The sequence below is a fragment of the Drosophila innubila genome, assembly GCF_004354385.1.
Source record: "Drosophila innubila isolate TH190305 chromosome 3L unlocalized genomic scaffold, UK_Dinn_1.0 0_D_3L, whole genome shotgun sequence".
NCBI classification, from domain to species: domain Eukaryota; kingdom Metazoa; phylum Arthropoda; class Insecta; order Diptera; family Drosophilidae; genus Drosophila; species Drosophila innubila.
The window spans coordinates 17202012-17229718 of NW_022995376.1; the positions used below are offsets into that span (position 1 = coordinate 17202012).

Here is a 27707-nt window from a genome sequence, read left to right on the forward strand (position 1 = left end):
TGCCCCCAGCCAAAGAAAAAATTGGAAGTGTGGAAGATGGAAGCAACAAAATGTTGCACGACTAAATCGAGTGTAGGAAATTCGGAAGCATTGAAGAAAATTTCGCAGTATTGTTTATCTATTCCATTGGGGGAAATGCCCCGCCCCCCCCCATTCCATAATTAGACACGCCCAGCTCTGACAGAGCCAATATTAGTTAGACATGGCTCGAACCGGCAATGCGGCATAAATTACTCAAATCAGTGGGGATTTTTAACGCTCGCAAATATCATTAAATTAGTTTCTCCAGCTTAAATGAGAGATTATGGCGCAAGTGGAGGCAATAAATAAAACAAATCTTTATGAATGAGTTTCGTTAAAAGTGAGCTCAAGCAGAGTTTAACTAAGCGCTTTTGCTGGCATTTTTTGAGAGCATGAAATACACAAAATACAATTTTAAATCGTAAACTTTATAGTTGTAAGTTTTACTTTAATACATTTTTTTGGTTTCTCAAGATTCTTCTTATTACTTATAATTTTAAATGATTTTCTTAGCTATATTTCTTTAATTACCGTGTGCTATTTAAATAAATAAACTTACCGCCATATCTGCAATTTGTTTTGTCAGCGGGTATATTGCCATTGGGTTCCAGGCGATCCAGATACTCCTCCGAATTGTAGCCATTGTATGGAACTTTATTACCGTGATTATGATGAGCGCCACCGCCGCGATGATGATTATGATGGTGATGATGATGATGTGTCGAGTCGTCGCCATCCTCGCGGGAAATAGCTGCAATAGACAGAAGAAAATATAAATATAAATATTATTTTTACTATTATTATTATTTCTATCATAATTGGCTTTTATGCAAACTAAATGACCGTAGAAACACTTTAAACTGGCCTTTGTCAAATTTATTTTGAGAAATATTGCTGTCAAAGCGCAACTTGACCACGTTTCACTTTTTAGTTGGTCCCTGAGGGGGTGGAAAGTAGGAACTGAAAGCCAATCAACGCCTTTGTCTTGCCAGTTTGCTTTTAAGCCACAAGGCTGTGGCTCTGGTCAATTGATGAGTTTGTGGCCCTGGCTTTGACTGCTAATGGCTTCATTTAGTCACCTCGACTGCTCAAAAAGTTACTGTCAATTTCAAAATTATTTTACAAATTCCAGCTCAAAAAGGCTTAAGTTCCCCAAATGGCTTATACAGCTGCGCCCAAAAATTCATAGTCACAGCTCGTAAACAGAACGACCAACAGGACGCCGGGCATTTCAGGATGTGTCGAATATGCAAATGTGATCAGCGGAAAAATATACGAATATAAGCTAAGCTTTTGTACAAATTTGTATAGAGCGCTTCAAACCGACGGGGAACGACAACAAGGTGCGCCTTCTAATTTCCAAACCGGAAATACAAAAGGCACGAATAACAACGCCCCAGGCGAAAGGACTACGAGCCAGAAAAAAAAAAAAGCAGAATGAAGAGTTGGCAATGCTACCTGAAACGTAGCAGCAGCTAACGGAAATTGGCTGGGTATTAGCTTACACATACATTGCCACGAGTGTTGCCTTTTTTTTGTACGTTTTTTGGCCGAAAACGCGGTTGCTTTTAGAGCCTGCAATTTGCTAACGATATGCATACAAGGGGCTCTACAGGACTCGCATTCAGTATCTGTGTCTCTTGTATGCAAATGCCAGCGCCAAAAAGGATTACACGTTTAGTGTGGAGCTCAGAAAAAACTCAGGCAGTCAATAAACTGTGATCACGTTGAAGGGGAGTCATTCATGAGGAAAGAGCAAATATATTTAATTAATAGCCATAAGGACTTACACAAGGGAGACAAGGGCAACAACCCTCAGAGACACAGATGATGTCAGCATAACACATTTGCTGAATGAAAACCAAAGCACAAATCACAAAATTACCGCAAATTGTCGCTACAAATAAGCAATTTATTTGCTTATATAACTCATGTAGCATACACATACATACTGACATGCTGGCCACAGAAATGCAATTCCTCTAAATGTGGCATTTTGCAGAAAACTCCAGTTGATTTTTGGGGTTGCCGCCACCAAGGAAAATCTCATAAACTTGTGCAAAAACACGCAGAGCAAAAGGGAATGGGAAAGAAATGCCCCAGAACATGGGGGAAACTTGGGAGCAGCAAATGTAATCAATAAAATATGTTCGCCATGAACTACAACTCGAGTGTGGTTGGAGTTGGGCATCCAGCTTCTTTTCCTGCCTGTTATGCAATATGAGCTTTGCAATGCTATGAAAAATGTAACATTTGAGGGCAACATTTTGGCCAAAATTCATAGAATTAAGTATATTAAAGTAAGCCAATTTCGAGACTGCTGTTAAATCTTCTTTGGCAATGTATTGCCTACTTTTGTGCGCATACAAACTTTTGCTTAGGCAATGTAAATTTTTAAAGTTCCAAGTCCGCCCAACAATGATTTATTTTGCTGACGAATGACTGACAACAGTCAGTGTAGGGAGTAAAGCAAAGCCAATTGAACAAAGCTCACAAATTGATAGCAGACAAAGGCAGCAGGAGGCGAGGAGGGAACAGACATGAACAATGACAAACAAGCTACAGTAAAAGCAAAATTAAATCAAAGCAAAACCGCACCAAAAAAAATAAAATATAAGAATACAAAAAAGACAAAAATGCAATCTGTGTAACTGCGAGTGACCATCCCAAAAAAGCACATTCAGGCGGCAGTTTAATGCGCTTTAGTCACAGGCTAAAGTTTTATTGTTCGCATTTCGGTTCGAGAATCCTTTCGACTTATCGGGTAGTAAACGTAAGACGACCAAACATTGAGCATGAGCAAATGTGTTGAGTGGACAAGGACAAAATCCAGCGGCACTTTTATGTATGGGATAGAAAAAAGATAGAAAAAATGACCATAGAGGTGCTCGTCTGCAATTGTGTTAAAAGAATGGGTAAGCAAAGAGATAGGAATATGAGAAAGGAAGATTGCAAAGCTTATTTTGGTTTATTTTTTCAGTTGCGTTAAGTACTTTAGATAATTCTCAAAACAAAAGAGACATAGATATTCTTTTGCTCTCAAAGAGAGCATTTAATTTTCATGGTAATTTAATTTTCATAATAAATGATAAAAATAACATCGATTTTATTTTATATAATTTTAGTTTTTCCGCAGGTTTATATTTTCATATTATTTATTATATCTTTTCAACATACATACAATAGTACCTATTAACCAATTTTTGGAAAACTTCAAACGGTCATAACTTTGCGAAAACTTAACCGATTTTCATTCGGAATGTCATTTTGATCATTATTTGGCCCTAAATTTGATTCTGCATCAATATTTTATACATTTACAAAATTTGATTTTTGCCCCCCTCACTGTCAATTTTTTCCATATTTACCCCTTGATTTTTTTTTCAAAAACTTCAAACTGGCATAACTTTGCGAAAACTTAACCGATTTTCATTCGGAATGTCATTTTGATCATTATTTGGCCCTAAATTTGATTCTGCATCAATATTTTATACATTTACAAAATTTGATTTTTGCCCCCCTCACTGTCAATTTTTTCCATACTTACCCCTTGACTCTTTTTCAAAAACTTCAAACGGTCATAACTTTGCGAAAACTTAACCGATTTTCATTCGGAATGTCATTTTGATCATTATTTGGCCCTAAATTTGATTCTGCATCAATATTTTATACATTTACAAAATTAGATTTTTGCCCCCCTCACTGTCAATTTTTTCCATACTTACCCCTTAACTCTTTTTCAAAAACTTCAAACTGGCATAACTTCGCGAAAACTTAACCGATTTTCATGCGGAATAACATTTTAATCATTATTTGACCTCGAATTTGATTCTGCATCAAAATTTTGTCAATTTTTTCTATACTCCTTGACTCTTTTTCAAAGACTTCAAACTTTACAAATTTTGGATATTCAATAAACCATTTTAAAATTAATTATTTAAGACCTTATTTAATATTTTAATGTCTGCTTCCAATTAAATATAATTAAAAACCATTTAATTAAATTTTTTCCTGCAAGTGTCTAAACAATTTTAGACTTAAAAGTACGATTTCTAGCACTGCAATACCATCTTTCAAAAAAAGAGCACACATGCTCAGCTAATGTTAACTAAAAAAGACAATGGTCAAAATCAGTTGAATTGTTGAAAAGCCGCAGGCGGTAAAAGCTGAGACTAGCGTTGGATTCGATTGGAGGCAAAGAGCAGCTTCTGTCCGGACAGAGCAATTTAATCCAATCGAATCAAATCGGATGGAGCAGTAAAAGCTGAGGCGACACTTGAAATGCTGACAAATAAGTCGCATTAACGAGCATTTGACCAAAATGAAGGCGAACAAAGTAAATGCAATTTGCCAAAAAAGAAGAGAGAGTGAGAGGGAAGAGTTGGTCAAAAGGCAAAAAGAGGACAACAAAATTAAATGTTAAAATTCATTTGTAGATCGCTGATGTCATGTGGTTGTCATTGTGACGAAAGACAATGGGACTGTCATGCAATTAAGCCATGCAATTTAATCAATTTATCAATTAAGCAGCCGAACAGTGCTGAACTGAGGACATAGCCAGGACTTTTTTGAAGTGACTCAACACTGAAATTTTATTTTATAAAGTTTATTCATTTTGTAGCACTCGACGACTCTCACATTTGACTTTAAAAGCCAATTTCATTAGCATTTCAAAGTGCCGAGCAGTGGTCGACTTGTCTGTCTGTCTGTCTGTCTGCCTGTCTGACGGTTGGTCGGTCGCTTGTTCAACAGAGTCAATAATGTTGTTAATTGACAGCTTGGGGGCGTACTTTTGACGTGGGCATGGCTTCTGTTGCTGCCCGTAACGTACATACAACAATGTTATGCTCGACGGCAATTAACATTTGTAAATATGCATAATTGTTGCGAGAACAGCAAAAAATAACAACAACAAAATGAATTACAAACTGATGGACAAGCAACAAGCATTGAATTGAGTAGAGAATGGAGGCATGGTTATTCAGTTGAATCTGTTGGCCAGACTGCGTTTTAATTGTTGAAAACCATTTGCATAATTGCAAGGAAAACTGATTAAACCAGAGGTGAGTGTAATACTGTTAGGATAGTCAAAAAAACAAAAAGATTTGACAAAGTGAAAATACATAGCTGTTAATTTTATATTATTTATTTCCATCAATTTGTTATTTCGCTTAAAAACATAATTTAACTATGAAAGAAATGTTTCAAAACCATTTTATTGCTAATTTAGTTATGGATGAAATAACAAGTGACATTTCAACTGATTTGGATTTCAAACTGTAGACTAAGTAGTGCAAAGCAATCTGGTAATCGCTCTCAAACTGTGGGCAATCGCCTCAAAACTTTAATTGCTGTCAAACTTTATAAGCTGAAGCATCGCATGATAATTTTGCATGTTTGCGCATAGTTTTACTATAAGAACAGCAAAAGCAGCAGGCGACGAAGTTTTAGGGGTCTGACAACAGCAACAACAACAACAACAACAATGACGATGATGATGATGATGATGATGATGAGGATGATAAGGAGGAGGAGCAAAAGTAGTAGGAGTATGGCTGTGAACTTTTTAATTTAATTAATAGACGCCAACGATGCCGCAACGAGCACAAAAACCAGAGACAGCAAAGGCATTGAATTACACAAAGTTCAGAGGGGAGTACGAGGCGAAATTGGAGTAGGAACTTGGACGGGTTTAAAATGAAAATGAGCTGAAATAGGTGTGTTGTGTGTGCATAGCTATGTGTGTATAAAGACGGCTTCTTCAAACTTATGATTAATTAAAAATAATTTTTGCCTGACGTCGTTGCAAGCACTGAATAATTATTGAAGCTTCCACAATCTTTTGGGGGATTTTGAAGCATTATAAGAAAACAGAGACAAAAGTTTTGGCAACAGAGCTGTAACCACAAAAATGCGGCACGTGGCTGCAAATTGGCAAATTGTACTCGTAGTTCTCCAACTTGTTGGCCCACAAAATGTGCCCGCAGAATGATGCCGCAAAAAGCTTCAAGGCTGAGCCATCGTCTAAATGTCGAGGAACAGGTGCGAGAATTCAGTTGAGGTAAAAGTCCATTTTCATTTTCATTTTCATTTCGTAGACAATTTCATCGCTCACAGGGCAGACAATTAACTTAAATGGCTGTAAAAGAGCTGCGACAGTTAAAAGTGTGCTGTGCGGTAAGTGGTTTTTCCCAAGGTGTCTTTGTCTCCTTCCCAAAAAAACCTGCCCTTGTCCTTGTCCCTGTCCCTTTCCATGTTGCTGTCAAAGTGCTGTCGCAAGTCTTTGACTGAAATTGAAAAGTACAACAATTTAGTTGCCAAATGCCACTCAGACGAGGGCAGACGAACGGATTTATTGTCAACTGAACTCAACTGTTTCCAAGTGCTGGCGCCTCGAGCTATGCTATGATTTTCCCTCAACTCTCTATTTTTTTTTTTTTTGTCACTTCAAAAGCAACACCGAGTGTAAATCAGTTTGTGGAGTCGCTGCCGATTTATGCCTTTGTCATTCAGGCCCTGAAGGAGGAACGTCGATGAGTTCGACATCCTCAGACATTTGACAGCTGTAAATCTTGGCCAAACAAGTTAACACTTCTGCTGCCAGCGCAAAAGGGCAAAGAAGAAGCTGCAGGTAGACTGTTAGATAGATGGAAAGACACTCAGAAGATGGACAGACAATCAGACAGGCCCGGCAGGCATTTGAAGAAGTGCGATACTCTACGTTAGACGTGGACGGAAACAGACAGGTTGACAACGAGTAGAGGGCAAAAGTAACTTTATCCATTTTGCAAGTCTGCGAGAGTAAAATACATTACAACAACATAAATTTATAATGTAAGAGAAAGCAGCGTATATTTCAAAATGTTAAAGTTAGATTGCATCTTAAATTATTGATAATATCGTAAGAAGACAGATACAAAGATAGTTATGAATATAGAAACAATAAATATATAATATTTAAATCATAATTTCATTTCATAAATTAAATGAGCTTTACTTTCGATTCGGTTTAATATATTTAGTTAGAGACAGTCATTAAATATGCATGGAATATGCATACATAAAAATGTATGGGAGTCTAAATAAATTGCAAATTAAGGTTTCGACTTTTTTAAAACATTTTATGTTTAACTTTTCTTTGATCCCCCAGGCTGTTAGGCATTTGCCAAAAAAAAAGGACTTCGCAATAGAAGGCATAAAATATTTAAGGCAATATTGCGACAGAACAAACTCGAATTGATGTTCATGTTCAATTGGAGTTGCAGCCTAAACAGCCACTAAAACGTTTTGCCAAAATTATCAGACCCAAAAAACTTATCCTTTTCCATAAAAAAGAACAGAAAAGAAGTGAACAATAAACTAAAGAGAGAGAGAAAGCTTTAGGTAGAAATCGATAAATATTTAAAAAGTCACCCAGGAGACAGTTGAGATTCTCGGTTTTTGGGACTTGGCAGCTGTCGGAGGTGCCCAAAATCGCATTTAATTTAAAACTCATAAATACGAAATGCGCCGCCAGATAATCATAATAAAATTTCAGAACACAATTTGTTTTTCGTTTCAGTTGTCAGCAGAAAGCAGAAGATGAAAATTGCAAATGAGGTTTTCACCCAAGCAGTGAAAATGGAATTGAAATTGTGAAATTCGAATGATGCAACTTTTCAACTTTCCTCTTCATGAGTTAACCAGAAGGCAAAAACAATTTGTATAATTGCATAAAAAAAATATACTAGCATATGACTTTTTTCTTTTATTTTTTTGACTCGTCTTGTTTCGATTTTCAACTTATTTGCAGTGTGTCAATGACAGTCGAGAAACTGTTTTTGACAATGTTCCAAATGAAACCAAATAGCAAAATGGGGAAAATGCAAAAATTATTGAAATTTCAAGTGCAATTGAGTGTCAAATGGGTTTGCCAGCCGCAAAACTAAAGTGATGGAGGGCAGGAAAAGATGTTTGTGAAGCCAACTGGAGCGTGTTGAAGTGCTGTTGTTCTATGAACTCAACTGAAATGAAGTGCCAGACGACTGAATGGAGTCAAAGTTATTCTCCCTCTCTGTCTCTCTCACTCACACTCTACTCCCCCACTCGACAAATGTCTGAGCAACGTTGCCGAAATAATTAAGAAAATGTTTACCATTTACCAGTGCATTTATAGTCATAATGACAATCAAAATGGGAAGACGAGGCAAGTTCGCAAGATTTGAGAACTTGTGCTGACTTAAGCAAAACTTTCACAGCATTCGCTATACTCTGTAGTGGCAGCTTATAGGGTATATTTAAGGATTATTTAAAAAATAAATAAATACAGGATTCCTTCTTTTAACATTACATATTTACTTATATACTATTTGATCCTTTATTAAAACAGTTTTTTTTTATTTGAATAGATTTAAAGTTTATAAAAGTTTGTTTAATATCAACTCACAATTATTTATTCATCAAAATTGTCCAGGGAATTTACAAACCAACTTGCGAGTTTTGCTGTAATCGCTTTTTGTGGCCTGTTGACATTTACGAGATATTTCACTGAATAGCAAATTGAAAATTGCACAAAAATGAGCAACAGCACGTAGCTAGCTAGCGAGAGAGAGAGAGAGAGAGAGAGAGACAGAGTACACAAGCGAGACAGAGTAGCAGACAAGTGCATGAGGAATGACAAACTAATTGAGCCTAGGCATCATTCAGAGACAGACAGCAACACGCAGACACGTGCCTGCTACTGGCAAAACTACTTGAGACACTATTGGGAGAGTGAATTCAAGTACAGGAGAGGTTCAAGGAAGGAGAATCTCCGGCAGCTGAATTATAACGCGTGATTCAACTACGCAGAGCGACTTTAAAGATGCCAACAGCATCACAACTAAGAGGCGAGAGAAGCAAACAACTCGAGGCCTTCTTAAACTTTTTCTAATTTATGCATATTTTAATGCAATGTTTGTCCGAGGCTTGCTCAAGTGTTGGCAAACATTTTGCAGCATTTAATTTGGCAACGCGCGCATAATAATGAGCATTTCTGCTTATTATCATTAACCGAAAGTCGCAGCAGCGACTCGACTCGACGGCGCGCCTTGAAGTGGCCTCCAGGGTCTGAGCTAATGGCCCGCGGCGTCGCAAGTTTTTTCTTTCATTTTCCTCCCATACCTTCACCAGTTAACCCCAGAGGGAGCAGACCAGCCCAAAAGCTCATCCCACTGCACTTGACACAACAAAAGCCAGCTCCAAGTTGGTAAATATGAAGTTTGATAAGTGTGGGCGGCAATGTGGGCATGGCTAACCAGTTGAACTCTTGACGTTGCAGACGTCGCCGAAAAACTTTTCCACGGCGTAGTTCTTTATGAGAGAGAGCGCTTAACTTCCTATGATATGGCAGTTTGGAGTAGCAAAAAGTGCAAGCCTTTGGGATCACAGAGCACAGTGTGATGAAAGTGCTCAATGAAAGCTGACATTCGAGTTTGGTGCAGTGAGCTGTGATTAAGAGTTTGATAAGCTTGTTCTACTTTCGGCAGAGTCAAAAAGTTGTTTATCCTTCAACATTTTTGTGAAGTTAATGCTGTAGGAAAAGCTGAAAACTTGTAGCCGGATTTTGGAAGAGTAAATGTGTATTTTTTAAGCCAGAAAAAAATAAAATTCAAGAATATCTCACAGTAAATATGTAACTAAGCTATGCATCTATATAAATTAAATTCCTAATATGCCCTTTAAAAACTATACTGTCTCCATATTATTTTAATACAATTGTTAAGAAATTTTACCTTCATAAAAATATTTTGACTTCATATTAAAAGAAATGCGTTGAAAATTAAATTAAAAATCCATAATTTTTGGACATATAATTTTTAACGTAAAGGCTCATGTATCTGTCATACTTTCATTTTACATAAAAACTGTATAGCCTTACACCACTGTGTCTCGTCCAGGCACGCATACATCCAATTCCACAGCGACTTCCACTTGCTGTTTGGTTACACGGTGGTGGACAAGTTGGTGGTTCTTTGTTTATGTTCCCCAAAAAGTGGCAATCGTTGCGCGACTGCCGCAAATGTCGTTACGTGCACAAGTTGAGCTTTTAAAATAATTACAAAACCGAAAGACACCAAATAGACACTCAGGAGAAGTTTTCTTTTTTTATATTTTTTATTTTGTTTTCCCAAATGGCGATAGAAAAAATCGTAGCATACTTTGCTGCGCGCTCGTTTAATGGGTTTGACAGGCACTGGCAGCTGTTACACAGCAGTCAGCATATTGTCCATAAGTACGTACTTATACATGGCAATGCCGCAGTTACACCCATGTGGTGTGCGTGTGTGTGTGTCTATATGTGTGTGTGTGTGGTAGATATAATGTCATCAGTTACCGGCTGATAAAAGCCAAATGTGAGAGCCCAAAAACGCAGGCAAGTGTGTCTAATGCGACTTGGGTAACTCGCTGCAGGCCAAGAGTCCTTTAGATGCACAGGATGCTCCTGCTGCTCTGGCTTCTCTCAATAACTTCATATGGCGATTGCAAGCAGCTCACGGAACAACAACAATGGCCACAAAATTTATTATGCGCAGACGATAAAACGTTTTGTGTGTGTGTGTGTGTGTGCGTGACAGAAAACATGAAAAGCGTGAAGAAAGTGAAGAAAGTGACTCTAAATATGTGATACTCTTGCACTGTCCTATATCCAATTTTCGACTAATTTTAACGATACAGTCACCCGATTTTAGCCAAAATTCTTAAGGATATGTAGAACAATATATTATATATTTAAAAAAAAACCAAAAATTTGCACAGTTCGTAACAAATTTGTATTACCCTCTGCAAGGGTATAAAAAGAAAAAAACAGGACACAAGCAAAAAGAGGAAACAATAGACAACCCTTGAGGGCAGCGAGGTGTTAAAGGTGGGAGTGGGAGGCATTAAAATCTAGCAAACACAAGTTGACACTATTTCTTTAACAACTTGCAGGAAAGAACTACAACAACAACAACAACTACAACTACAACAACTGTATGGAGTTTTTGAGCCACGTCATCAGGAAGCAGTTCTGCATTTTAGTTAGAGCCATGTGGGCGTTAATGGGTTAAAAGTGCGCTTAGAGCGTGTATAGATTTTATAATGTGTTTGCCAGCATTCTCTATGCTTGCCCCATTCCCTGCAAGCCACTACCCCTCTCTCTCTCTCTTTCTCTCTCTTACATGAGTTGCAAGTTACCAAGAAAGGCGACACCTGAACGCCATTTTCAAACCGTCGACGCTTTCACTTCCGCCTGTGCTGAGTTGGCAACTTTGAAGCTGCATGTGTGTATGTGTATGTGTGTGTGTGGGTTGATTACAAAATACAGTTTAATGTTGATTACACATGCAGCACAAGCAGTTAGGCTGTTTCTGTTGCTGAGTTGCCTCATGCAACAAAAGCTGCCACTGCCTCAGTTTCATTACGCATACAATGTTGACACAGAAGACGACTAGTTGTGACCCCAGCAAACATTACGCAAGCACTTTTCGTAACAACTTTAACAAGAAATCGACTTTCAACAGTGTTCTCCATGGTCACTTTAAAGGTAGGCGTGTTAAATATTTCCGTGCGAGCCTATTTCTTCATTTATAATTGGATACTGCAGCCAACTTAATTAGTTTTGCATAATATGTCCCATAAGTTATTTAAATAAATGCATTAATTTCAATCTTATGTTATAATTGCATAAGAAATTCCTCATTTGTAGCAATACTTGTCCTTCATGGTCACTTAATGCAAATGCAATCAACTCTATGTGCATTAAGAATCTTCACTTTAGATATTGTCATTCTCTTCTTTTTTAAAACTTCCAATAACTTATTTATTTTTATTCTCCTTGGTCACCTTAAATGAATTACTCATATATTCATATAACATATTAATATAATATATACTTAAAAAAAAATATGCTCCATTATCACATTAATTGAATGCTTAGTAAAATTAATTTATAGATTTGTTTGCATATTAAACAATTTAATATTAGGTCACATTTGCTTGGAATACGTAACGAATCGAAACAAACATACATCTGTAATTCCAAAATTGTTATATATATTTATTACAAGTCTCTTAAACTGTAGGGCAATTTTGCAATCAACTTGGATATGCAAATTGAATTAAATTATAATAATAATAATACATGTAACATGTAACGTTATATGGAAATGGGGTGTTAATCACTTGGCAACGTTTCTGTTTATTAACGCAAATACAATTTATATTTTCGCTTTGTTTGTCGTTGTTGTTTTTTGTTACAGCTCGTTTGGTTTTCATTTAAATTGCGAGAAAAGTGTAGAAATTTTTCGCAGAAATTTTGCTGTTGAGCCGCAAATTTGATTTACGTAGCGCACTGAACGACAAGCGGCAATTGTCGTGACAATTTTCATTTGAAGTCCCAATTCGATGTGCATGAAACGTGATGGAGCATTCGACAACAAGCAAAGCAATCATTATAATAATAATGATGACGACAACAATGACGATGTCGTTGATGTTCATGATGACGTTGACGACAAGCGACATTTCGAATGTGTTAATAGCTAAATTATATTAAGTTTGAAGCGCGTTTAACACATTAGTTACAAATCAAATCACATCGAATCAACGCAAATCACGTGATCAAAATACAACTGGAAAGTGAATGTACAAACTTGGCCCAGAATTTGATCATTGTCGCGTAATCCAAACCCATGTTAAGTATACGCCGCTTTGTACTTGGTGATTGCTCTAGCAAAAGGTGTCAAACTGTAACTTGAGCTTGTTTTGAAACAAATACAATCGTTGTGAATGGATATTATTGTAACTGAAGCTGCAGACACTTGACTCTTCTTACAGTTACGGGTGAAAACCCCTAGCAAAGAAACCACGCATTGCAGTAAAGAAAAGCGGCAATAAATTACTTTTCAAAATAAGCCTATCCTAAGTGATTCGTCTCTAAAAGGTATTATTATGATTTCATATTCTTTCTATTCAATATAGAATAAGTTAACTTTCCAATTGAAATATTTAGTTTGTTTAAGGTTTCCTATTCAATGAAATCACGCAAAATTTAATTATCACAAGTTTGTCTGCTAGACTTTCTTATATTCCTCGTTATCTAAAAGACAACTGTAATTAAAAATCAAACAATCTAATCAAGCAACTGAAAATTAAGAAAAAAATTTAAAATAATACATATTATTTAAAAATTTGAATGACACCTTTCAATTGCAGCATGATTGTTACCTCACATATCGTCTCAAATTAGCTGACAAACTCAGAAATGGAAACTTTCGCTATAGAATATGTGTTAGAAAGAGAACGAGAGAATGCTTTCCCATCAATCAGACCACCCACGGCTCAGAAATAAAATTGAATTTCTAACGCTTTTCCTTTTCTGGGGATAAACAGAATAAACACACACAAATTTTGTGCAAATGAAATTTAAAACTTTGGCATTTCCTTTAATGAAAATAAATATGTGCTCAGGGTTTCTGGCCTGGATTAGCTCGTCAGCCAGAAAGTTGCAACTTTGACAACTTTAATTGGTTTAAAATTAGAAAATGTTGAGGGTGTGCGCCTCCAATAAACAAATGCAAATGGAACCTGAGTTTCATCCTGGATGGGGGCAACAAAAAAAGTGTGAAACAAAATACAACAGGGGCAAAAATATTTTCTGGACGACAATATTTATAGGGAACGACGAAGGAAAAAACAAAGTAAAAGAAAAACAACAACGAACAACATCAATGGCTGTCAAGGGCAACCAACATTAATATGAAAAAAAAAACAAGGAGAAAAAAAAGAAACATGAAAATAAACAGAAGCTCGCTTATCGAGTGCTTAACTCGGGGGTAACTTAAGCGCTGCACTTTGGAACGAGGCTTTACAATATGTATATATATTTGTATGTTGGGGATCTGGGGAGAGTTTTGGCTTGGACTGGTCAAAGAATTGTACCTACCGCAAACTGGAAAGCACTGAAAACATTGCGCGGCTTTCGTTAGACGCATATCGATTGCAGAGGCCATCCCCTAAAATGCCAAACAACCCCCAATGGGCGCTAGCTGATAAGCAGCAGCAGCAGCAACAATAACAAAACATGACTACAAAATGTTGCAATGCCAACGTGTGGCAGCTTGTGATAGCGTCCAGAACAGCTCAAATGGGTGGTTGTGCATATTTTGAATGATGTATGTATGGGTGAGTGGTAGGTGGTGAGTGGTGCTGATGCTTTGGGTGGTTGACGTGGTTGCCTTTGCTCGACAGTCATGCAAATTCGGCACGCTGCGTTCGCTGGGGTACAATGAACCGCGCCACCCTTTAGCCTTCCCCTTCTCCAACCTATTTGGCAAAAAGAGCGACGACAACTTTCAGCCGCCGCAAATAGTGTGCGCAATATTCTTGGCCAGCACTGTAACAGTGAGCCGCGAATGTATGGCACGTGTCCGCACTTTGAACGCAAACGAAGCAGCAACCCAGCCAACTCCATTAGCAGCCAGAGGCATGAAGCAACCCTCGCAAATGCCTTTCAACATGCAACTTCTTCATGCTTTCTTTTTTTTTTTTTTTGGTGGCAACTCACCTGAGGCCCAAGTGTTGTTCTTGTTGTTTGTTCTTGTTGTTTGTTTGTAGGGCTGCTCTTTACTTTATACCTTTACTTGATTTTTTTTCTTCTTTTTCGGTTACCTACTGCACTTCAAATGCAGTCAGCGATGCGTGAGAAGCAGCCAATGAGGCAAAGCTTGAAAATTCTCCATAACAGGAAGAAAACTCGCAACGGATTCTGAATTCTTTAAAGTGTGTCAGCTGCAAGAGCTTAAGTTGCAAAAAAAAAATACAGGAAAACAAGCTGGCAAAAGATTCGAAGGAAAACTTTAGTATGAAGTACAAAATAGAAAAGCTGTTTAGCAAAGTTCATTACAGAAATGCAGTTTTGAAGCTTTAGTTTTTAAAACTTTTCTTACATTATGTCATACAAATCTTGTAAATTGTGTTACACAAACTTGCTTAATAGCTGCAATTCATGATCATAAAAGTAACTGCAACCCGTTAATGCTTTTCAGGATTAAATAAAGTAAATTTTGAGAATCGTTAGCTAAAGCAAAAGCTCCTTCGTCAAGCAGCACAAATTCTAACGAAAAATTCAAGGATTTTCAGTGAACTTGTTTCTAACAAATCGTTTCTAATTTACTTTTTAGGTTTCTTAGAACAGACTTTATTCATCTCTTTCAGAGTCTTCACTTTTAATCGCCTTTAACTTTGCTTTCTCTCTCTCTGTTTTACTCTCTGGCCGACTTGGTTCAGTTTTTCAGCAATAATCCTAAAATTCCAGCCCCACACTCAATCAGAGCGCTCACGCAACAGCTTTTGAACTTCTTCCTTGACATTCACAGTTCGCTGACTGTCAGTTCCAATTGTCAGAGTTCAAGTACAAGAGTACCAAAAAAAAGGAATTGCCATCGCTTTATCTATGCTTCAAGTCTGCTGTGATTTTCCAATGGCACGTCTCATGCTGCGCCTCATTATTTTTTATAGTCGCACCATTATATCTTTTGCATATGCCCGATGCTTGAGCAGTCAGTCGCTCTCAAACTGTAAAGTGGCATTTAACGCACATTCAAATTGGCATTCACATTTTAAGCGACGTCGCTGACATTTACCAGCATTCTAAGCTATATTCCCTCGTCTTTGTCTCAGTCTCCCCTTAGAAATGACAATTCTGCTTGCAATTTTAGCTTGCCTCGCGTTACTCCATCTCCGCGACTCTCAACAGATTTACATGAGATTTGCATAAATTGAGGGCTTCCTTTGAGCCTGTCGCTGCTATAGAGTTGCTCATGTCCCCTGCTTCCTGTATAGAGAGGGTATAGTAGTACCCTGTGCCCTGAGGGCTGCTTCCTGTGATGCCGCCGTCGCCTCAAATGAATTTAAATCTTTTATGCAACAAAAATTGCTGTCGTTTTTCAACAGTTAATGTTTCAATTAGACGAGGGTCGTCCTCATCACAAGTCACAAGCAGTCGCTGCTCACTGCCAATTAGTTAAATCGTATGTCAGCTAAGAATTTCCCTATGAAACAATGGAATAAAAATCTTTTAAATCGAAATTCGCAATCACATTTCGCATTTCTTGATCCCGCTGGGAGCTGCACTAACTTGAGTTTTGATCATGATTCGTTTTGATTTTGCTTATGGGAGACAAAAAAGGGCTAACAGCATTTCGCACAGCTCAGCGATTTCCAGGGTTGTCATTCAATTTGATTTTTGTTCTCCTGGCGGACCGGCAACAACATTTTATTTGACATAATTGGCGCAAAGTCAACCGGAAACGATTACTTCCAGCAGCAAAGTGTGTGTATGATTGTGAGTGGGTGTGTGTGTGTGTGTGGGTAAGTGTGCGCGTGAGTGTAGTGTCCATGTGTGGGTGCCTTTAAAAGCAATTCAATTTGTGTGGCATACTTTTTTGGGTCTGGTCAAAAAGGTTTCCGTTTTGAACTAAAACTAAAACTGTCGCATTGCGTCAGCTAAGTTGACACGCGGCACGAATCGACGACGCCTGCCACGATTCACATGCCTCCCCCTGCCACCCGCTTCTACCCTGTTGAACCCCCTCCCGCACTTGTTAGTTTTACAACTGTTTGCTGCAAGTTTCTGCTGCTCTTTGCATTAAAAATGCATACACTCCCTCCTTTTGCTGGAAAATGTCAGTCAGAAAAGTTTTGTAAGGTGCGTTTGGGATATGAAGAGGTTAACAGCATTTCCTTGGCAGCTTTTGAAGGCCAAAACCTTTTGAAAAACTTGGCCCCAACTGAGTTGATAGTTGTCTACATGCGGGTTGAACAAGATGGTCAAAGAGATTGCGTTCCAAAAAAAACTGCATTCAAAGCAAAAGTTTTACTTTTCACTGTACCATTATGCGACAGCCAATCGATATGGGATATAAGTATATGCAAATATATATCTGTCTGCATGCAACTGTAACCTTCACATGCAAAGTCAATTATAGAGTTAAGACAACCACGTGCCACAACAAATTGAAATTCCCACGCTGGCATTTTCCTAGCTGCACTCTCGCAAAATATGTAGAAATAGAAAGGAGCGTTGTTGAGTTCTACATAGTTTATTAGCTTCAAGTCGACATAGAATAATAATATTAAATAACCAAGGACAAAAGTGAACATTTCACAGAGCTACAAATCGAAAGGCAAGCTACGGTAACGAGAGAAAAATTCCGTAGGAAATGTCGAAGAGGTTTTCAGCCATGCAAAATGTTGTCATTGTTGGTTTAAGTTATAACTGTTAGACATACAGAAGCTTACATAACTACAGAATATGCTGGCAAAAAGGCAAATCCCTTGGTAGCCAGGGGTTAAGAGTATAGAAAGCCGGGGGATATGATGGTTGCTGGAAACAAATCAAGTTGCTGCATAACGAGTGCAAGAATGAGCTGCATACAAGTTGCTTGGATTCACAAAATAACTCAACAATAGAAATGAGAAAAGGAATGCAACTTATGGCTAACAACGAAGATGAGATGTTTTTATTTTTAACTGAAATCGGTAATTTTGTTTTGAAAACAACTCTTTGCGGATTTTAATTGTTGTCAAAATTCATTTCATATTTATTAAAACTATTATAAATTTTAGATTAACGTAAACAAATTGTTTTTATTTATTTTGTATCTTGTTTCTATTGTATTTCATTTCAATTTTAATGGAATTTTTTAGCTGATATTCTTCTGTTAGCTGCGCAAACTTAATAACATAGTTCATATACCCATCTCGCCTGGCATAAATACACGGACAACAATGCATCAGACGAGCACTAATGTTGCACAATCATCGAGGCGAGGCATCATCATCAGTCGAACGGTTTGAAGTCAGCAGTTGGAGCTGGAGTGCTTGAAGCATTCTGCAGTTGCATGCAACATACGCTCACTGCATCCTTTTATACAAATTGTCAACTAGTTGTGGACGGATCGGAGTCTGAGTCGGAGCAGTAGTTGCCCCATTCGGTGGCATGTAACTAACTGAAAAGCTCAACTGAGCGTATGTGTAATGTTTGCAAAATAACCATTTACGTTATTCAAACAGTTGCCAGAGAGTTGTCACTGTTTCTCTCTCATTTTCTCTCACTCTCTATCACTCGAATTCGTTCTCTCTCTCTCTACTAATTGTCATCAACACAAAAAACTACACAAATTTTAGGACTTTTGTTTGCTTTTAGTTATTTTTAAGTGGTATTGCCATAGCGCCCAAAAGTCGACTACACATTTTTCAACGCGCCGTTTTGTATGCTTTTCATTATTAATGGCTAAGCAAACGGCGAAGGACACAACACAGCACGACATTTGCTGCCATGAGTCATATGCTAATTTAGCCACCGCAGACGACAACAACAACAACAACAACAACAACAGGAACAGTGGTGTTGCCTACCGCAACACTGTGTAACCACAAAAGACAACCACACCTGACTTATTTCTCAGCCGTTTTTGGCATTGAACAACCATACGAAACGTCGCCTTCTAATAGAACAGACAACAGCTGTCAAAAGATGTGCTACTCTCTCCCTTCTCTTTATCCCTACAATCTTCCATATTCCCCTACGGTGTCTAGTCACATTCAGTTTGATTGATGGTTGCCCAGTTCTGTGTATTTTTACCATTTATTTGTCTTTTTCTGCCTGTTCTCGCGATGCGCCGCGTTCCGTTCAAGGACGTCATGGTTTTTGTTTTCATTTTTGCAAATTACTCAAAGGAAAACAACGGAAAGCACTCAGGCAAATGAGTTACGAGCTCCTACCTATAGGTGCCATACCCGTTTCAAACATCTTCGAAAACTCTCCCAAAAGTTGTCAACCGAAGTGCCAATCAGTGTTTCTTGTCAGTTCTAATGATAAAGCAGTCTATAAAAAATGTATAGATTACACGCAATGCTATTGTTGTTTTTATTGTCAGAGTTAAAAAAACAGAAGACTCGAAGTAATTCGATAGTTTAGTAAGGTCAGATTTAAAATTTCTAATAGGCTTTCCAAATTAAATATCGCAAAGAAGAGATTTATTTAAATACTTTATATCTAAATAGAAAATCGAATATACATTTTATTTTACAATTCGAAACTCGGAATTCTCTGCTCTTAATACCCATAAATAACTGATAGAACTCTTGTAAAAACTATTTTATATAATTTTCATGTTCTCATATTTGTTTTTGTTCCCCACAATTTGTTGGATTTCCTTTTAATTAAATCCACTTTACACTCGCCTCAAGTTGATTTTTCAAGTTGTTTAGACTTCCTTATTCGACTAATCCGCAAGAGTTCGATAATCTCACACATCTCGAAGATTCGAGGCATTTTGCCAAATACGAACGCACTTATAATGAGCTCATTTCGCAGAGCCCAACTTGAATATAAATAAAAACAAAAAGTAAAGAAGAAAAAAACCGAAACTTCCTAAAACTTTTCAGTTTGAGTAATTTAGAATTTATGACTTCATTGCAGATTGTTGTTAAGAAAAAACAAAAAGGCACAAATCATGCAACTGCCGCAAAAGCAAAAAAAAAATAATAATAAAGTCTTGAAAGTTAAATAAAATATAGACACTAAAAAGAGGAGAAGAGAGAACTAGAGAATAAGCCAAGAAAACGAAGGTAAAATAAAAAGCAAAAACTTGTTTATGACTTGCAAATATTCTGTAAATGCCGAAATGCGCGAAAGCTATCTACGAGATACAAGACACGAGATACCAGATGGATAAAAAGAGGAGTCTGGGCAGAGAACTTGTCGAAGCATCCAGTAGAAAATGAAGAAACAAATCAAGTTGGAGTGCAAACCTAAAGAACTGAAGAGTCTACAATGTGAGTCAGAGTCGGAGTCTGTTGACAAACGAACTAGAAATCCCGCACTTGAGTAAATAACACGGACGCAAGTGTAACCACGAGATAGAGGAGGAGACGCGGTAAGTAAATGAACTTTAAAATGGATACCCGACGGCGGGAAGTAGACGATGCTGCCAACTAATGTAATCAAATCAAATCACAACGACCCGACAGGCAAATGCAAGGCAACTAACCAAAGTCAAACTCAAAACTGAATGAGGATGGGAATGGCAACAGGAACGGGAATGGGAATGGGAGAATGAACATAAGAGCAATGGACTCCGTATCCAACTAAAGTGTCCATTGCCGTGCCGTGGAAATATTGTCATTGAAATGCAACGCCCGTGTCCGTGTCCGTGTCCGCGTCCTGGGAACGCGCCACAGCAACTCACCTGACTATGCAAATTGTGTTGAGGAGACGGCGCAATAGTCATAATAATAATAATAATAAAAATAATAATAATTTGCAACAAAAGTCAGTCAAGTGGTTTGCGGTTGCATAGTTTACTCCTTGTTGTCTTTGTCAATATTTGCCAACGGAGACCCTCATCATTCTCTCTCTGTCTCTCTTGTCTCCACTTCGCTTTCTCCTCTCTTATTCAACGGCTCTGTCATGTCGTTGTTGTCTGCCCATCAATCTGATGACTTGGGCTGACTGAAGACGACACAAAGCCTCATCGATATGCAGCAGAGCAATCTACGCCCCAAAATTTGTGTTGTGGTTTCCTCCATTCGGATTACTCGAGAGGGCACAAATGAGTAGCTCAAGAGAAGAGACAGAGAGGGAGAGAGAGGAGAGAGAGGCAATGCAATCTCTTGGCCGCAAACTGAGTACCTCATTTGCATTCGCACATTCATTCAATCATTTGTTTATTGGCGTGCAAATAAACTGAAACAGACAAGAGTCCAGGCAGGCAAAATAACAAGTAAGACCCCAATAACTTTTAATGAAAGCTGGAGAAGAAGTGCTAATGGAACTGAAAAGACAACTTATAACTGATTCAGAAGAATCAATAAACTCAATTGTGTAGTTTTACAAACTTAATGAGAATACAAAAATATTCTCTAACAAATTGAATTTTAAATAATATTATTTTTTTTTAATTTTTGATTTATAATCCGTTTTAGAGTTTATCATGCTCACATAAGCGATGTCCATACATTTTACAGGGATTTATCAGTCAGTGAAGGACTCTTTTATAAATAAGCCTCACCATAATTTGGCTACATTTGCGAATCAAATTTGTAAAGCTCCTTAAAAGAAAGATTTTTCAGTTGAATTGTAACCAACCGAACCGTAAGAAAACCATTCAAAATAATGACCAATCTAAATTCTTATGAACATTATTTCAACTTCCTTTTCTCTTGCATTGACTCAAAACGTGTTTGCAACCATTTTCATAATTTGTGCTGACCCTTTGCATGGTGGAGAGGGAAAGGAGCAAAAGAACCTTTCGAATATTTTGCCATAAAAACTAAATGGAAAATAATTTTCAATTTGCAGGTGCCCAAAAGACGCCAACACTTCTTCTTTATCTTGACCCTGTCGAAAAGCAGACGCTTTCGAGTACAAGGGAAAAAGTACAAGTATTTTCTTTTATTTTTCATAGTCTTTTTTAGGATTGTTTGTTGTTGCTTTCTGAGGCGAAGACCACGGTAATTGTAGACTTTGGGTATGCCCCTCTTGTGGTTTACATTGCCAACACAGTCTGGCTGTTTGCCTACATACAAACTACTTAAATGTGGGCGTGGCATTGCGCTTCTTAAGCCAACGCAGCCAAGCAAACATTTGAAGCAGTGCAGGAAGCGCACAACACAGAAAACAATACGGCTGGAACACAACCAAACATAGAAAAATACGAGTGCTCTAAATAAAGGAACGTATGCGACTTGCTGATACGCTGATTTTAAGAAAGCTTGATTTTTTTTATTTTTATTTACCTACGTTAAAATTATTAAGTATATTGCAGTTCAATCTTTTTGATATTCATGTTCAAAATACTTTTATTAAAATATATTTAAATTTTCGTGTATCAGATATTCTGTAATATATTTTTTTCACATTCCTTTAAAAGATATTCTAGTTTGTATTATATTCTGTAGTAATAAACTATTTATCACAACCTTTATATACCCTGTGAATGGTTCTTTTTTTTACAGGGTATAAATATAATGCTAGCCTGGCTCTAACAAGCGAGACAATGGCCACAGGCTGTAAATTGTGGAAAAGACTAAATAAAAGTAGCCACCGCAGAGGGAGACGCTGAAATCGGAGGCAAAAACAAAGCAACAAAAACAACAGCGTGCAGATAAAACAATAGCAACCGAATGCTTGCCAAACTGTAATTAAAACTGTGCAGCTAAAACTGTGCAGGAGAACTGCAAAAAGACGGCCCACCCAAGTGAAGAGTGTCAAGTGCAAAGACATGTGAAAGAAATTTAAGAAAAAGGGGCAACTGGGTGGGTGTCATGTCAGAAAGAGACGGAGGGAGGCAGGGAAAGGGAGCGCATGACGGAAATCATTTTACGCCATGACAGACAATAAGCGAGCACACGGCAGGGCGGACGGAAGCCATTAACAGGACAGCAGAGCTGTGAGAGAGGGAGAGAGAGAGAGGGACAGAGAGAGAGAAAGAGAGAGAGAGAGAGGGAGAGGCAACTGAAGGTGCCTTGGTGTCAAGGTGCCCATATATGAAGACGTTGGCAGGCAACGTCACTTATTTTGTGCTACAAAGTCAACACCAACACCTTGAACCATTTAAACAGGCGGCAGACAGAGGCCGAAACAAGAATTCATCACAGGCAGCAACTCAAAATAATGAAGTGCCACAGGGTGGCAAGCAGAGGCAGCAGCAGAAGCAGAGGCAGAGACAGAGACCGTGGCAGAGACGCAGGCAAGCAAAAGTCATTAGCGGAAGACGCCTGCTTTGCACTCTACACTCCATGCGTGTTGTTGTTGTTCTTGTTACTGTTGTTGCTGTCAGGAAATGCAGCAGAATTGTTGCCCCCTTGGGGCAAGAAATTTTAGACGTTGTCGTTGTCATCGTCGAGGCCCATGTCAAATATTTAACACTTGGTTTATTTTGCATTTGTTTGCATTTGTTTTCCACTGCCACTTCATGTGGCACATGGAAATTAAATGTTTACGCCTTTTATGGCAGCAAGTGGGCGACACACACCAAATGTCAGCCCAATTTGACTACAGCCCACACACAAACACACACACACACACACACCCATCCATAAAATGCCAAACTGCGAAAATTCAGAAATCTATTCGTATTACAAAAAAGTCGAAGCAAAGAAACACTCACAAATTCAGAATGCAATCAGCATTCATTGAAGCGCCAAATGCTGCAGCAAATCACGTAGCATAATATTTTGTTATTTGCTTCAGGCCAAAAGTCGAAAAATGCCTGAATATTCTCTGATATACGTAGGGAAATTCATTTCCATTTATATATGTGCAAGAGTATTCATGTATTTATGTATGTGAAAAACGATTTTCAAAGTCACGCGCTAGCACACAGAATGGAAATAGACAATCGATGACAATGGTGGGAGATAGACCAAAAAGAAAAAGGATAAAAGTATAAGGTAAATACTTAGCAAGATGAAAAGTTGCCACCAAAATGATACATTGAAATGCTTGTATACACTTTCAATAAAATTTGTTTAATTTTTAAAAGAATGATACTACATCTATCATAAAAAAATCATATCTTATAACCAATGAGCAAAAAAAACTCTGGAGATTAGTGGAACACATCTGTATAGAAAAACTAAATGCACTTCCTAAATTTAATTATTTTTTATAATCAATTTTAAATAATTTTCTTAAGTATTTTAAAATCTAAATAACAAATCATAACACACTCATACATTTTATCTTTACCAATTGATCGTACATTTTGCTATACTCTTACTTTATAACAGAGTATAACAATAGAAGTGCATATAAAAAAGAAGTGCGAGCGAGAGAGGGAGACAGAGAGTAAGATGCAGCGACAAGACGAATCACATTTCTATTAAAATGCGAAAAGCCTTTTGCGGTTGTTGCTGTTTACACTCTTTGTTGGCTGCTTGCTTGTATCCCTTTCCCCACCCACTCTTCCACACTCCACAACTCCCTTCACAACGGTTCCTACTCTATATGATGCCTCCTTATCCAACAGTGCAGTTTTTTCTGTTGTGCCTTGTGCCTTGTTTATACGATGTCTGTCTGTCTGTTACGCTGTTTATCGTTCCCTGCTGTTGGCACTGCACTTTGCATGCAAAAAACATAATAATCAGAGAGACAGAGAGATAGAGGTGAAGGCAGTAAGGGAAGGAAGGGAGTCAAAATGCCTGATCGTCGACGCCGCATAAGCCACCGAAAATAAACAATGCAAATGAAAAGAGACATAGATAAACAATAAATAAACAGAGGCAAGCAATTGAAAACTGCATAAGGCAGAAGAGGGAAAGAAGAGAGGCAGAAGAGAGGCAGGAGTGGGGAGAGGATGCGGCAGATTCACTCTCGCCAAGTGGGCATTAAAACGCGAAACAGAACAGAGTCATTGAACGTGCGAGCGAGAGAGCAACAGCACGTTTTTCTATGCGTGTGAGTGAGAGAGTGAGCGATGCCAACAACTAAATGCGAGACAGACTGGCGACGTCTGAAATTTTTTGAAATTGTTGCCGAGCCCACAGCTAATTGTAAAATTGCTCTCAAACTGTGTGAGGGCGGGCGGGGGATTTTACAGGGACTGCAACTTGAGTTAGGGGTAGGAGTAAGAATTGGGGTGGAGGTTGCCTCAACAAATTCAATTCTAAACGCGTTCCACTGCGGATTTGCGCTTAAATGTATTTGTAAGTAGTTTTTTTGCAATAAAACACAAGAAATATCGCCGCCAACAACAGACAATGGACAACGGACACGAGACATGAGAGAAGAGAGAAGAGCAAAGAGAGAAGCACAAAGCCAAACAGCAAACAGTAAAAGCCAACATAAAACAACAAAATGCCAAATTCAAACAGAATATAGAAAGATCAAGGCGAGCGTGATCAACTAGAATATACCCTGTAGGCAGTTATAACATAACATATACAAATTTTGAAAAAATATTAGTTAAATATTCACAACAAAATTTTAATGCAGGATAAATTTAGAGGTCTTTATTTTAAAGTCTTTCACTTTATTTTTTTTACAAAGTTAAAAGATTTAACATTTTTTTTTAAATTGAAAAGTGAAATTACGTAAATTAAGGAAAATCTTTGGAAAAAATTGTTTCCAGTATCAATAAAGAGGTCAAAACATGATTTAATTGATATTCACATTTGAAATGAGTTGTGTTCTATGAAAATTAAGAGAGTTTAAATTATTTAGAAAACTGTAAAGTTAAATTTTTAAATAATAAATTTAAATATTCCAAATATATTTAATTGACAAACCATAAAATAAGTAAAAGACGTTTTAAAAAAGTAATGAGAGATTTAAGATATCGTTAATTTTAAATGAGGCCAAATTCATATTTAAGATGACCGCCATGCAGATATATACACACGGCTATCATACCCATTATTTATTCCATGTATGCAGGGTATAAAAACAAAAGTTGAAAACATTGAAAACAGAATTTTACGATTTACGTTGAGGCAGTGAATTTCACTTAAAACGCTTTTATTATGGTGAGCTGCCAGCCAGCAAATACATAAAAAAAAGTAAAAGAGAGTGTGGAGTGTGTGTGTGTGTGTGTGTGTGTGTGTGTGTGTGTGTGTGTGTGCTGGTCTGCTGACTGCTCGCATTCAGGGCACGTTCCAGGCAACGTTGACGCTTCGCTTGCCAAATGGGCGTGAGGCAGAAGAAAACTTTGCTTTTTACTCAAACACACACGTCTGCTTGTATGTGCGAGTGTGTGAGTGTGTACCTGTAATGGTTACCCGTTCGACAACAGCTTAACAGCTACAACAACAACAGCAACAACAACAATAAGATGCAGCTACCGTTTAAAAACAAATTATTGAACATGCACAAGACGCCACGGCCTGTCATTGACATGAGTTCCACTGAAATAATAACTAAATGTAAAAAAGAAAAGGCCACAAGAGAAACAGAGATAGCAACTGAGAAGTAGACAGAGATAAGTAGGCAATAATAGTGGAAAATTGTTGACATGCCCTATGGGAAGTCAAGCGATAGGTGTACAATGGGAAAATAGAATCAAAAGTCAACAAATAAAGTTGTGCCCTGAGAGAAAAAACTTGAATTGATTAGGATAGAGTCAGTTAAAAACTGTGACAGTCAGTTGTAAACAGCAGCAGTCAACCAGTTAGGATTACCATAAAGGCAAGTATTAAGTTTCTGTAAGTTGTACTGGAAATATCAGATAATATACGAGACTAAAATAATTTCTAAATACTCTTGAAATAAAAGGAAATTTAACAAAGTGAGAATAATGATGATGAATTCAAAAAATGTATCTTTTTACTTCTTTAAATATATTTCCAACACAAGAATAAATAAAGTTGTAATAATATGCATAACATTCATCTATATTTAGATCGAACTTTATATCTAGGAACATAATTTAAATAATATAATTTAGCCTTCACATTTATTTATTTGTTTACTTTGAAAATCTATTGAAATTCTATTGCTTTCCAGCTAAAACATTGCTACCTCTCCTCATCCTCATGTCTGCCTTATTTTCCTTCATAGCTTCACATCTGCTTTATGCTATACTATACAGACTACATTTATCTATAGTCAGACAGTAAAACACTTGATTCAAGTTCGCACAATAAATTGCTCAAATTTGTTATAAAAACATCTCTCGCACCTCAAGTTAAGTTAAGTATTTGTTTTCATTTTTAAGCGCTTTCGTTTAATGATTTTTTAGCTAAACATTTAGGTTTTAATGATATTCGAGATACTCGTAATACTCATGTCCAAGGTTTCTCTTCTTTTTTTTTCGGCTTGCACGCGAAAGGTCATGTGCGTGATTACTCATACGCCGTGTGGCAAGCGCACAGATCTGACAGCAAATGTGAGATAAAAGAACTCGCTGTGCTTTCAATGGCTGAAGAGGCTCCTATCAATGGCATGGCATATTAAACGACCAGCAAAGCGGATTTTTGCCATATCTATGCAGTGGGAGGAAGGATGGGGAGGGGAGGTCATTGCTGTTTCTCTTCACAAATCAAAGCGCAAATACAATGGAGTCGACACATGATGTGATGCGAGTGAACGCTGTGTGATGTGAGTTGATAGTGGCAACCTACAAAGCGACGAAGATACTTGAATGGACCTGGACTTCTGGACATACACACAGAGACACACACATACATACGAGTATATAAATGTATATATATGCGGGCAGTTTGTTTGCAGTCATTGAGAAGAGATAGCGACAGAGAGAAGGAAGTGAAGGAGGCCATTAGCTGCTTATCGCGCTGTGAGTAGCAGCAGCAATCAGAAAAGAGAGTGAGGAACAGCAGGAGCAAGTGTAGAGAGAAAGAGAGCATTGAGAGGCTCGACTCAAGTGTAAAGTTATCAAGTGGTGCCTGCTGCTGCTGTTGCTGTTGCTGCTGTCAAGGGTTAAAGTCATAGACAACGTCGAGTGTTTGGCTTTGGCTTGTGACATAAAATGTTATCAAAAAGGATTATGACAAGCGCACAGACACCAAAGAGTGTACAGAGTGGGAGGGAATATGGGGTAACACCGACAGCGCCAAGTGTATCAGTGGCACAAAGAGCCGAACTACAATGATATCTTTTTTTGATATCGTTGACAGTCCACAAAAGCAACAACTGCAAAAAATAAAAAATAAAACACCAGGCG

General features: G+C 37.7%; 1 protein-coding gene across 2 annotated transcripts in view; it reads right to left on the reverse strand.

Moving 5' to 3' along the window:
- Window positions 1-27707, reverse strand: part of LOC117787079 (cyclin-dependent kinase 14) — a 71326-nt gene that overhangs the window by 31065 nt on the left and 12554 nt on the right. For both annotated transcript variants that reach the window (XM_034625524.1, XM_034625523.1), the window contains exon 3: window positions 581-772. In XM_034625524.1, the coding sequence (XP_034481415.1) occupies window positions 581-772 (192 nt within the window). The remainder of the gene's footprint in view (window positions 1-580; window positions 773-27707) is intronic.